Genomic DNA, 13,708 nt, shown 5'->3' on the forward strand with positions numbered 1-13,708 from the left:
TTTGACTGGACTTATTACGTTCCATCAAGCCTAGGGCTTGCCATAATTCTGGTTTCTGTTGAATCAAAGATTCAGGAGATTTAAGGTAAGAGGTCTGTATTAATTAATTAATAGGAATTAATTAATAGGAACATTCTTGATTAGGATGATAATTACTGTATACATACACATCCCTTATATATACTGTAACAGTTAAAATTAAGTTAGATTGAGGCACAAAGTTCTGAGCCGAATTTATTAGTAAGATGTGAATTTACCAGTATGTTTGATGTCAGCTTCCTCAGCAAAGGGAAAACCCTGAATGAGGGGAACACTTCTCTTTTATAGTTCTGGGAGTACAAAAAGTAGGAAGGCTAGCATCACAGATGGAAGAAAATATGATTGGTTGGAAATTGGGAATAAGGGCTAGCAACAATCCCCCCCTTCCCTTCTGAAACTAAGAAATGTTCATTGTTTGAGTCCAGCTGCGTCTGTAAGGACCGAGATAGCAAACCAGACTTCTTTGGATAACAAACTAGATATCCTTGGAGGATAGCTTGGTGGTATAAAAGATACTTGACCAGACTCTCTGGTGTCTGCCTGCCTCCTTCAAGGGTAACAGATTTCTTTGACACCAGAATAGAACAGTGATTAACAGGAGAACTGGATTTAATTTAACTCATCACAGGCCAGCTGAATTCCTGAATTAAGTTCGGAAACAAAGAATCATGACTTAGCTATAGGACAAAATCAGTTAACTATAAATAGAATCAATTACAAAAACAGAATCAGTGATTATTTCAATTCATATGATATTCATGTAAGGATAATATTTAATATGTATTCACATCTCGTATATATGCATGCACATATAGTCCATAGGATTATATACATACCACATATACACACACACACACACATATATATATATATACACATGTGTATGTGTATATGATGTGTAAAATATATTTTAATGATGTTGAAAATGTCTGTGTTGTATAAAATGATCCAGTTGAACTAGATGACTATACATTTGTATATATGTATACGTGTGTATATATGTAGTGTATGTGTATACATGCGTATATACACATACACACATATGATGTATGTACATGTATATTGCACTGATAGGGTAGTGTGAAAGAGTGGTCAGAGTGAGGTTTGAAGACATAATAAGGCAATGAAGGGTAAAACTTTCTTTTAGTGAAAAACAGCTTTTCTTCTGAATAGCTTAAAAAGTCCCCCTCCCCGCCCCTGATAAAGATTTCCTTCATCTTTTTCTACACATCCTTTTTTCCCTTCAATCTAGCAGGCATTTATCGACCGTTGCATCTTCTATGCTTTGCACTATACTGATTACCGGGTGGAAGGGCTGAGTATAAGACCTTGGCTACAGGCAACTTAGGATTTTGACAGTTTAGATAGATAAATATCGTCATCATAATAGTAGTAGCTGATATTTATAGAACTTTGAGGTTTACAAAGTGCTCTTTAGTTGATCCTCACAAAAATCTTTGAGGTAAGTGCCATTGTTAGCACCATTTTACAGATGAGCAAACTGAGGCTGAAAGATATTAAATGACTTGCCCAGGATCACACAGACATATGTCAGAAGCGGCAATTGAGGCCAGGCTTCAAGGTCAGCTCCGTTCATCACTGCCTTAAGCGTAGTCATGGTTTGAGGCTTATAGGAAATTTATAATACTTTGCTCCAAAATGGAGATGAATTTGAGTCTGTCACATGGAACCTTAAAATGTTATAAGATAGTTGTAATGAGAAGAGTGACTGGTGAATTGCTTTCTGCCCAATTACGTAGGGGGTTGGAATGAAAATGTGTTGATTTTGTTATATTTCCTACACATTTTTCCTTGTCATTCTTATAACAACATAGTACAAGGATCCGAAGAGTGTCAGGGCCTAAGTCAGGGATAGGGAACCTGCAGCCTCTAGGCCACATGTGACCTTGTAGGTCCTTGGTAGTGGCCTTTTGACTGAGTCCGAGTTTTACAGAACAAATCCTTTTGTTTAAGGGGATTTATTCTGTGAAGTTTGGATTCAGTTAAAGGGCTACATTTGAGGACTTAGAGGGCCACATGTGGCCTTGAGGCCGCAGGTTCCCCAACCCAGCCTAAGTGATATTCACTGACATAGAATTAAGCCAGTAATTGAAAACAAGGAAAAATAATTCCCATTGGCTCTAGTCAGCTTAGTTTGGCCACTGAGATTGGGAAGCTATGGGTGGACCAGAAAGATAGTAGCAGAGTAAAGGAAATGTTGGACAGAGAGATTGAGGAGAGCTCAGACTGGAAATCACATAAGAGAGGCTTAGAGAAGAGGGTCCCTTCTGCTAAGATAAAGGAAGGCATTGATTAAGCATTTGCTGCATGCTATATACTGTGCTCAGTGCTGGAAATACAAATAGAAGCCAATAAGACAATCCCTGGCTTCAAGGAGCTTTCATTTTAATAGCAACCTGTAAAGGAGAGCATATTGGAGAAGGGCAAGTGTTGGGTAATGGTCTGTGTGGCAACACAGTGGAAATGGGTGGCATGATGGCCTGGTTCTAGGAGGGACAAGGTGAAAGGTCATCTGTCAGAACCCAGAGTTCCAGGGGCAAAGTTTGAATTCTGGTAGGAAGATGGGGCAGAGTACAATAAGGTAGTTAAGCAGAGATAATTTTGTCAGTAAAGGCAGGACTGACCTGGATGATTCAGTACAATTTACTTTAGGCAAACCAACCAGAATAGAGAAGGCAGGTTAAGAAGAGACACTTTCCAGGGGCAGAACATAGAGATCAGTTGCAGAAGGGTAAAAGCCTGAAGCCCAAGGAGATGATACCTTTGAGAAAAGTAATGTGGGAAGCAGGAGGGCAGGATACCCAGGAGGATACCAACCACTTTAAGTCTTGTATTCTGCAGAATGATCTACTCTGGGGGAGAGATGCCTAAATTTAAATTTAAATTCTTAGAGCAGAAAGTTGAGACATCAGTAGCAATGCCAACCAAATCCATAGCAAATGAGTCAAAACTGAGTTCTTATAAAAGGTAAGACTTGGCAGAAAAATGTCAGAACTGGAGGGAAGAGGGAGCTAAGAAAGGAAGCTGCTTAGTTTGCTGTAGTTTGTGCCTAAAACCAGAATTAAAACATAAAATCCTTTGTAACTTGTAAACTTGACTCATTTGTTGTTAGTCTGTTTTTATGTTTTCTACGGAGTAAATCCCCCTTTCATATAGCAGAAAGGATGACCTTTCTGGTCATTGAAGCTAGGAGGAGGTCTAAGAAAAATTCCCATAAATGGAAATTTAGTGTCTGGATATTTGGGAACCCAGGAAATGAGAGGAAGGTAGTGGCAAAGAAGGTCATTGAGCTAGATGATATCTTTGTAGATCTCTGATCCTCTCAGTGCTACATGAAATTTTATACCTTTGTTAATACAAAAATAGAAAGTTGGTAGATAGCTTAAAGATTACATGTGAATAATAGGTCCATTTGTAGGAAAGTCCCTATTTGCACAGAGGCCTTAGGGTACCCCTAGTTCTCTACATCTTCCTGTCAACAAGAAGGTAGAATCATTTCCTTGCTTTTTTAAACCCTTACTCATTTAACACAAAGTTGTTATTTTTGTGTTTGATATTTTGTTTCCTCTTTATTGAGAAGTCAGGGAAGAGGTGCAAAGACAGTTTTAAAATTAGATGCTTTGATAAACTGATCGATAATTTTGTTCTTTTCAATTTCTGGGTTGATTGGGGCATAGGGAAGACACTGTAATAAATTAAATAGAGTGTTGGATTTGAAGTCAAAGGGCTGGCTTTGCCACTTTAGTACCTGTGTGACCTTGGTTAAATCACATAACATGAAGTGAAGGGGTTGTACTAGATAACTTCCAAATTCTAAATCTGTAACCCTTAATATCCTAGGGTGCTTGCATGCCAGGTCCTGGGATTTACCAGTGCAAAAACGACCAGGGAGGGAGAGCAGTATCACGTAATAGATGCAGTGCTGGAATTTGCTGGATCAGTGTCCGTGTCTTGCCCCCTAAACATGTGTATCTTTGTGGCTTAATCTTAGAACCTCTTCTCTTCTCTCTTTATATTCTCCCCATTAATGATTTCATCTGTTCTTGTTCCTTTAGAGAAGACTCCTAAATCTGCATATCAAGCATTAATCTCTTTATTTAAAATTTCCCGTTGCCATTGGAGTTGGTATCTTCAGCTGCCCGCTGCACATTTCTACCTAGAAATCCTTCAGCATCTCAAATTCAAAATGATTCAAACCAAAAATGAGCATGATTGTCTCTCAGTATATGTCCTTGCCTACTTCTTCTCCAAACTTCCCTGTTTCTAGTTACCCAGGTTCACATCTTCAGTCATATCTTAATTTTCCCTTTTCTTCACCCAACAAATCTTGTCAGTTCCGCATGGCATCTCTAGCGTCCATCTCTCCGCTCTCCACTCACACTGTAATTCAGTTCTTCATCATCATTCACTTGGACTACTGTAATAGCTTCTTAGTTAGTCATTCTGCTTTCCAGTCTCTTCTGCTCCAGTCTGTCTGCCATTCAGTTGCCAAAATGATCTTCTAAGGGCATACATTTGACCATGTCATTCAGTAGCTCCCTGTTGGCTCTAGGATAAAATACAAACACCCCAACCTGGCATTCAAGTCCTCTGCAATCTAGCTTCTACGTAGAATTCCAACCCTATTTCAGACTACATTAACAGCAGAATTGGACTATGCTCTGTGCAGGTTGTCCTCCATGCCTGGAACGTTAGGAATAGTGGTGTGGTATAGCAGAAGGAGCACTGGATTTGGAGTCAAAACACTTGGCTTTAAATCTTAATACTTACTTACTTAGGTGACCTTTGCAAAATTCTCTGCAAAATTCACTTTATCTGTAAAATTGAAACTTGATCTCTAAGTCACATTCAGTTTTAAGTCTAATGTCTTACGATGTTTCTCATCTCTACATCTCAGATACCTCTTATCTTCCTTCAAAGGTCAGTTTAAGTGCCCATTCCTCTGGAAACCGTTACTGATCCCACCAGTTGTCAGTACTGTCTCCTTCCTCAGATTTTGGTTTTTTGTTTTGTTTTGTTTTTTCATCTACTTATCTGAGTACCTGTTGTGTCTCCAGTAGAATATGAGCTCTCTGAGGATAGGAACAGTTTCATTTTGGGTGCTTTCTTATAGTTTGCATTGAATTGAATTTAATGTTCTTGCATCAGGGGTGAGAAATGAAGTACCTGAGTATAATTATTATGTAAATGTAATGTGCATGTATGCTAGAGAGAGTTGAATTGAAATTGACTAAAAATGTGTAAAGGGGTTTAATCCTTAGGAAATCTTCAAACTAATCAGTATTTAGTCTAAAATTTTTTCTGAACAAGAAACACTTATCAGCCTATAACCTTTCATTTACATTATTACTGGTAACATCACTGAGATATCTCTACTCAGAGCTCTCACTAATGTTCCTTTTCTGTTTTTTCTTCTAGATTTTACACTGTGCTATAGGTAAGTGTGGAATTTTTTCTCTGATATACTTAATGGTTTTAATTTTTTAAGATTTAAGGCATAATAGAATTATCCAATTATTTGAGTAATTAGAAGAAAACCAGAAATTATTTGTAGGTGTAGAGATTATACATTATTGGTATGGTTTGGAGTTTCTGAAACCGTAATTACGATTTGAATGCCAGCATTGAACATTTTAATTTAAAACTACCGAATCCTCCTTTCCCTGTAAGTAAATGATATATCCTGGGTTTTCAGAGACATTTCTGAGAAAAGAAAACATACTTTAAAATATATCTATACACGCACATTATTTTTTCCTGTTACATGTAAAAACAATTTTTAACATTTTTTTTAAATTTTGAGTTCCAGATTCTTCCTCTTCCTCCCCCTTTAGAGGGCAAGCACTTTGATATAGGTTATACATGTGCAGTCATGTAAAACATATTTCCATGTTAGCCATGTTGTAAAAGAAAACAGACTCCCCCTCCCCCCAAAAAAAATCCCAAAGAAAAATGAAGTTTTTTCTCTGGCAGTGGATAACATTTTTTATCATAAGTCCTTTGGAATTGTCTTGGGTTTATATTGCTGAGAACAGCTTAACCATTCACAGATGATCATCATACAGTAGTGCTGTTACTATGTACATTGTTCTCCTGGTTCTGCTTATTTCACTTTGCATCAGTTCATATAAGTCTTCCCAGGTTTTTCTGAAACCATCTTGCTTGTCATTTCTTACATCACAGTAGTATTCCATCACAGTCATACGCCAAAATTTGTCCAAGCCATTCCCTAATCGATGGGCATCCCCTCAATATCGAATTCTTTGCCACAACGAAAAGAACTACCATAACTATTTCTGTGCATATAGGACTTTTTCCTTTCGTTTGATCTCTTTGGGATACAGACCTAGTACTGGTATTGCTGGGTCAAAGAGCATGTACAGTTTTATAGCCTTTTGAGCGTAGTTCCAAATTGTTCTCCAGAATGGTTGGATCAATTCATAGTGCCACCAACAGTGCATTTGGTGTCCCAGTTTTTCCACATCCCCTCCAACATTTGTCATTTTCCTTTTCGTATCAGCCAGTCTGATAGGTATGAGGTGGTACCTGAAAATTGTTTTAATTTGCATTTCTCTAATCAGTAGTAATTTAGAGCATTTTTTCATGATCGTAGATAGCTTTGATTTCTTCTTCTGAAAACTGCCTGTTCGTACCCTTTGACCATTTATCAGTTGGAGAGTGACTCCTATTCTTAATAGATTTGACTCATTTTTCCATATCTTTGAGACCTTTATCAGAGAAACTTGCTGTAAAAAATTTTCCGAAGAGAAAACATACTTTTAATGAGGCTTTGTGAAAGAAATATTTTTTGCTCATATGTCTCAGTTTCTTCATTGAGACACTGATCACTGTCCTTGGGTAGAGGCAGTAATTGAGAAGCAGTTGGTAGATGTTGCAAGAGCTAGATCAGGAATCATAGTGTCAGTACTACTTAAAACTTATCTAAGCCTCACTTTCCTTATCTGTAAAATGGCCATAATAAAACCTTGCTAAAAAGCTACCAGGGTTGTTGTATGGATCACATGAGATAATGTAATATATGTATCCCTTTGAAGATTTAAAGGATAAGGCAAATGTAAGATAATAATCTTTATAATCATGTTCTAGTTTGGAGACTGTGAGGGAAGAACTTGATCTGGGATGACTGAGCACATTTTGGGGGGAAAATCATGCTTCATTAACCTATGTGATTTCTTTGAGGGGGTTAATAAGCATGTGAATAAAGGAAACCAGAGGATATCTTTTATTTAGCCTAAATGTAGACCAGCAACAAAGCTGTGGGTTTACATGAACCTGGTTCAGTCTTAGAAGCTTAATAGTAGTCATGCTTTCCTTTTGAGTAATATCCTTTGCAGGATTTCTTCCTCTGGAAACATCAGAATGCAGTTCATTTTTAAGTTTCCATAGCAGAAGGAAAATGGCCCATGCAGGCACTCAGGCTAACAATATATTGAATATATAAGGCTTTTTTTTTAACCCAGCAGAGAAAAGGTACACATCAGAGCTCATAAACACGACAAGCTCCATCTATCATTCTGGGGTTAACTCCATTTCCCCTTGCCTGTCCCTTGTCAAGAGGAAAGAATTTGAGCTTCTTAGAGAGTAAAATAGTTCACTCCACTGGTGAGTCTCCTGTGCCAGGGACCCATATACCATAGAGTCCTAACTTAGAGCAATAACCTGGATTCTTACCAAACACATATACTCTTCCCCAAAAATAATTCAGGAATGCTGGAAAGTTAAGCATTTCCATTGAGCCTTACATCCCCATAGGGACTTTCACTGTCTTCCAGACTTAAAATACTACCCTGAGGTTCTCTTATGAGGTAAAACTATTTGACATCAGAATCTTCCAGACCATCACAGTCCACATATAACTAATATTACCAGTGAAGGACAAAGTCCAGATTTGCTCCTTGGGCCAAAAATTCCTCTGGTGGTCCAGGAATTCCTCCATAGTGTGCTGTTCCTTAGATTTGCAAGGGTGGCCAGTTGTTGTTCATTCATGTCCAACTCTTCACAACTCCATGGACCATAGCATGCCAGGCCCTTCTATCTGCCACTCTCTCTTGAAGTCTATCCAAGTTCATGTTCATTGTTTCCATGACACTATCTGTCCATCTCATCATCTGCTGTCCCCTTTTCCTTTTGCCTTCAGTCTTTCCCAAAATCAGGGTCTTTTCCAAACTCATTATGTGACCAAAATATTTAAGCTTTAGTTTCAGTATTTGACCTTCAAGTGAATAGCCTGAATTAATTTCTTTAAGTGTTGACTGATTCGATCTCCTTGCTGTCCAAGAGACTCTGAAAAGAGAGCACCACAATTCAAAAGCATCAGTTCTGTGATGTTTTATCGTCCAATCCTCACAGCCATCCGTTACTACTGGAAAAACTATAGCTTTGATTATACAGACCTTTTTCGGCAAGGTGATGTCCTTGCTTTTTGGTATGCTGTCCAGATTTTCTGTAGCTTTCCTTCCAAGGAGCAAGTGTCTTTTAATTTCATGGCTGCAGTTGCCATCTGAAGTGAACTTTGAGCTCAAGAATATGAAATCTGACGCTGCTTCCATTTCTTCTCCCTCTGTGTGCCAGGAAACGATGGGACCGCTTGCCAAGATTTTAGTTTTTTTCAAGCTTGATTTTATCCTCATCAGGGGCTTCTTAATTCTTCTTCACTTTATTTCTGCCATCAGAGTGGTATTGTCTACATATCTGAGGTTGTTGATATTTGTTCAGGCAGCTTTGCTTCCAGTTTTTGATTCATCCAGCATGGCATTTCACATGATGTATTCTGTATATAAGTTTAATAAATAAGATTACAGCACACAGCCTTGTTGTACTCCTTTTCTAATCTTCAACTAATCTTTTGTTCCTCAGAAGACAGTAAGATGATCTGATAACTCTCATCTCTTTGAGGATTTGCCACATTTTCTTGTAACCTACACAGTCAAAAGCTTTAGTGAAGCAGAAGCAGATGTTTTTCTGGAACTTTCTTGCTTTCTCCCTAATTCAGAGAATGTTGGCAATTTGGTCTCTAGTTCCTCTGCCTCTTTGAAAACCAGCTGATAATTCTCCATTCGCAAATTGCTGAAGCTTAGCTTGCATAATCTTAAGCATAACCTTGCTGGCATGTGAAATGAATGCAATTCTTTGGTAATTTGAACATTTCTTGGCATTGCCCTTCTTTAGGATTGGGACATAAACTGATATTTTCCAGCCCAGAAGCCACTGTTTTGTTTTCCATATTTGCTGGCATATTGAATGCAGCATTTTAACAGCATCTTCTTTTAGGGTTTTAAATAGCTCAGCTGGAATTCCATTACCTTCACTATCCTTATTGTTAGTAGTGCTTCCTAAGACCCACTTAACTTCATTCTCCAGGATGTCTGGTTCTAGATCAGTAACCACATTAATTGTTGATGTTTAAGGTCTTTTTTCTTTCTTGTATGATTCTTTTGTGTATTCTTACCACCTCTTAATCTCTTCTGCTTCTGTTAAATCCCTACCATTTTTCTTTTATCATGCCCATTTTTGCATGAAACTTTCCCTTGATATGTCTAATTTTCTTGAAGAGCTCTCTTGTCTTTCCTGTTCTGTTGTTTTTCTTCCTTTTTATTTTTTTTTTTTGCTTTGCTCATTTAAGGAACACCTTATCTCTCCTTGCTGTTTTCTGGAATTCTACATTCAGTTGGACATATCTTTCCCTTTCTCCTTTACCTTTGGCTTTCCTTCTTTCTTGTAAAGCCTCATCTGACAGCCATTTTACTTTCTTGTTCTTTTTCTCTGAAATGTTTTTGTTGCTGCCTCCTGTAGAATATTGTGAACCTCTGTACATAGTTCTTCAGGTACTCTATCCACCAGAAATGAGCGCATTTCTTTGGTAATCTCACATTCATTGAGCTACACAAGACCCCTCTGCCAAGACCAGGCAGTGATCCAAGGTGGGGAGAATCTGGTTAGGCCTCATCATTGTCCCTTCCTCTCATTCTTACACTTACAACTCTCTTGCCTCCTTTTTAAAGGCCATGTCCGGAGATTTAGCTATGATATATGAATTGGCTGAGAATCATCTTTAATATCATTTCAGTTGGGCAACTCAGGATAAGACAAGGATTTCACACCTCATCCGGGAGAGATTATCAGTGGTCTGGACAAAGTCCTTATCAGTGGGCAGTGAGGACTTTTACGCCATACATAAGAATACATCTAAAATAGAACAAAATTATCATTAATGAGAACAGTGAGGACTCAAGACAAATCTGGAGTACATCTAAATTTTGCACCTTTGACATGAAGAGCCTTTTAAAAAAATCCCTGGTGCTTAAAAGATTTTCAGCAAAACCTCTGATGCAAGAATGTCTTATTTCAGCTAAACTTCTTCAAACATTGTCATCTACTTCTCTGAGATTTAGGAGATCTGTTATTAAAGTCCTTTCATTCTTTGAATTGAAATTCATATTTTGAAGAGATTTGTTTTAAAAATGCTATTCTTTTTTTCTTCTTAGACTCTTTTATCATTACTCACAGCTTTTTTCTCTAAGCAGCTTACAAGTTTAATTTTGAAATAAGGGTTTATTTCTCCCCCGCTTTCATATAAGTAATAGCTTGAAATTTAGGACTTTTTAAAAAGAACCTTGAGATGTCTTCAGTTTACATACCATAAGACAATGAAATATTTTTTGGAATGTTAAAAAGTGATGATGATAGGCTTTATTCATTTTCTAAATTCTATTAGAGTCGGTTCTCTGCCATGTGACTGTTGTGTCATTGTATAGAAGCATTCACATTCATTTCCTTTTCTTTTAAAAATAACTCCACTTTTTAATAATGTATGGCCTTTTACTCTTAGCATCACTTGGGGCCTCTGCACCAGTTATAACCATAGTTGTGAAGAAAGAGTGCAAGGTGGCAAAAGGGGGTCTCCAAGTGAAAATCTACAAGATGAAAGAATGTTCTTGCTTTCAAAATAGGATCCTGACCCTTTGCCACAACTAAGGGAGTATTTTTTTTCCTTCAGTTGAAAATGAAAAGATTGGAAAAAAAAAACTTGCAGTCTTTATTTATTTGTATTTTCTAAAGAGCTCAACAGAATTGGTAAATAAGTTAAGAGTGCTTTTCTTGTGGTTTTTGTTTTTTGATGAGTAGTACAGTTTTCATTGAAGCAAATGTCACATTTCTTAAAAATTGTGTTTTTCTGAGTTCCCTTAAGAAATGATGACAAAGGCCATTAAAAGCTAGGCACTGGTTCACATTCTTTTATGTTTCCTGAAACTAGATTTGTTACTTTTCTATTGGAAATCATATTTCCACAATATTATATTTAAGGATATTTGTAGGGCTGCTCCTGACAAGGTATGAAATTTCATGTTTTATAGCCCAATTGAACTCTGTAGCTCTCCTGTAAGATCTTTTCAAATGACTTTGTGACTTTTTATATTTGTATGGATCCTTTAGACACAGCTTCTTAATATACAAGTGAAGAAGAGCTTTGTTATAAATAAACTCATTTTATAGTGGGTAAGGAGAGGCGGGACTTGAAAAGCTAGGGGACAGAAAAATGCGTGATGCTTATGGTTTGAGTGTTTTAACTTGATCTTAGTGATTGGTCAACTAGTACTGGAGACCTTTGTTTATTTGTGTCCACAACTGAAGTTTCAAATATCTTCCTTATTCAGAAAAACCAAAAACCTGAAGCCTATGAATTCATTTCAGAGATTTGTATAGTTAGAAAGAGTTTAGCGGATAGTGTATGTTTATGTTACGAGAGAATATTGATTCCATATATTTTATTTCTTGGCAGACTAATGAGGTGTGTAACTAGTTCTCCTAGAGGCCAGAGGCATTTGAGTGGCCTCCGAAGTCCCCCTGCTCTAACCCTATTCAGTCCACACAAAAAGATTTGTCTCACATCTCTGCCAATTGAGAGTCACTTGGTTAGCTTACTTTTTAAAATTTAATACCTCCTGGGAAGGTCAAGCCAAGCCTAGGTAGCAGAGTGAATGGAGTGCCATACTTAGAATAGGAATACCCAAGTCCTAAAGAATAACAAGAGAAGGGGGAAAAAACAGTTTGGTCAAAGTAGCCTCGATCAACCAAATGAAAATGTCATTAGCTTTTATAAAATCAATATTTAAGTAAAATCTAGAGTACTCAGGGAGTGGGGATTTTTATTGGAAAGGAGATAGTGCTAGTTTTGGAGCATGATTAGCAGACCACATAGCCTGTATTTTTCAGGATAGGCCTTACTGCAGACATTCTGTCCCACTGTTCTCATGTGTCATCCGGTTGCCCCCTCAAATTCCAGTATTTTGTGAAACAGTGATTAGATGAAATCTTAGTTACTTATTATCTAGGTTTTTTTTTAAATACTGAAGATAAAAAAGGCAATTTCCTTTGAATCTCAAGGGCATGTAATAGGGAGTCAAACATATATTTAACAGTAATAATTGCTAGCATTTATATAAGGTTTGCAGGGTCTCACATGATCTTCACAACCTTCTGAGATAGGTACCATTGTTACTCCCCTAGGACAGATTAAGAAATTGAGGTTGAGAAAGGTTGAGCAGTTTGCTCAAGGCACCACAACTAGAGTAGGATTTAAATATTTGAAGCAGGATTTAAACATTTGAACTCAGGTCTTCTACATACGTGCATAGATGTTGATGTAGATAGATACATACACACAAATCTATATATACATATATATGCATGCATGTATATACTATGTAACATATAATATGTAATTGTGTTATATACTTTTATATGTTCAGTGTTTTTTATTTCAATGTTTTCCATTTTTTTCAAAAATTTTCAATTTCATTGTGTTCAGGTTGTTCAATATAGGTTGGCATTCACAGGGGCATTTTCTAGGGGTGTCTGCCTGTAAGGAAAATTTAAGTACTATGTCTGAAAATATCTATATTGTGGAAGAGCTTCATCTTTTCTCTGTCCCTCTGTCTCTCTCTCTCTTCCTCTAGAGTTTCTCAGGGGTTTGAATAAAAGAACAAAAATACTCTTCAGGTGTGATTCGATTAAATTAGATTACCACCTCTATGGTGTTGAAATGTTGGATGCCCTCATGTTCTGACCACTGGTTCCTTGGATATTCTTCAACTATAATTACTATTGTACAGATACCCTAGACTTCAGTTTGCCTGTCTCTAGGGGTTCTGTCTTGGTTGCAAGACATAGACACTGTGGGCCAGATGGCTTCATTGAGCCCCTATGGACCTGAGTTCTTATAGCCTACCTAGAGGGCCTAGAAGCATCCATTTGGGCCTTTTGGTTTTACAGAGTTCATACAGTGTTTGTGCAATATCCTTATTACGGCAATAATGGTCAGTCAGGGAATGAACTCCCATCTATAGGCCTTGGGGCCAATCAAGGAAAGATTGGGGGTGTGGTAGGGAAATTCGCATCCCCTCTCCCAACCCCCAGTTGAATGTTAGCAACCCCTCAGCAGCAGAATGCATATGATAAGCATCTGTCTTCCACACAGCTGCCAAATTGATGTGACTGTGTCACTCCCCTCCTCTAAGAGCTTTAGTGTCTCTCTGTGGCCTCTATGATAAGATACAAATTCCTCTCTCAGTGATTTAAAGTCCTTTACTGGCATGCTCAAACATACGTCTTTCCTAACGATAACACA

The 13,708-nt window shown here is 37.5% G+C and overlaps 1 protein-coding gene across 2 annotated transcripts in view; it reads left to right on the plus strand.

Moving 5' to 3' along the window:
* HACD2 (3-hydroxyacyl-CoA dehydratase 2) overlaps positions 1 to 13,708 on the plus strand; it is an 88,737-nt gene that overhangs the window by 18,591 nt on the left and 56,438 nt on the right. For both annotated transcript variants that reach the window (XM_036744788.1, XM_036744789.1), the window contains exon 3: positions 5,479 to 5,497. In XM_036744788.1, the coding sequence (XP_036600683.1) occupies positions 5,479 to 5,497 (19 nt within the window). The remainder of the gene's footprint in view (positions 1 to 5,478; positions 5,498 to 13,708) is intronic.

This window comes from Trichosurus vulpecula, chromosome 2 (genome assembly GCF_011100635.1).
Source record: "Trichosurus vulpecula isolate mTriVul1 chromosome 2, mTriVul1.pri, whole genome shotgun sequence".
Classification (NCBI taxonomy): Eukaryota; Metazoa; Chordata; class Mammalia; order Diprotodontia; family Phalangeridae; genus Trichosurus; species Trichosurus vulpecula.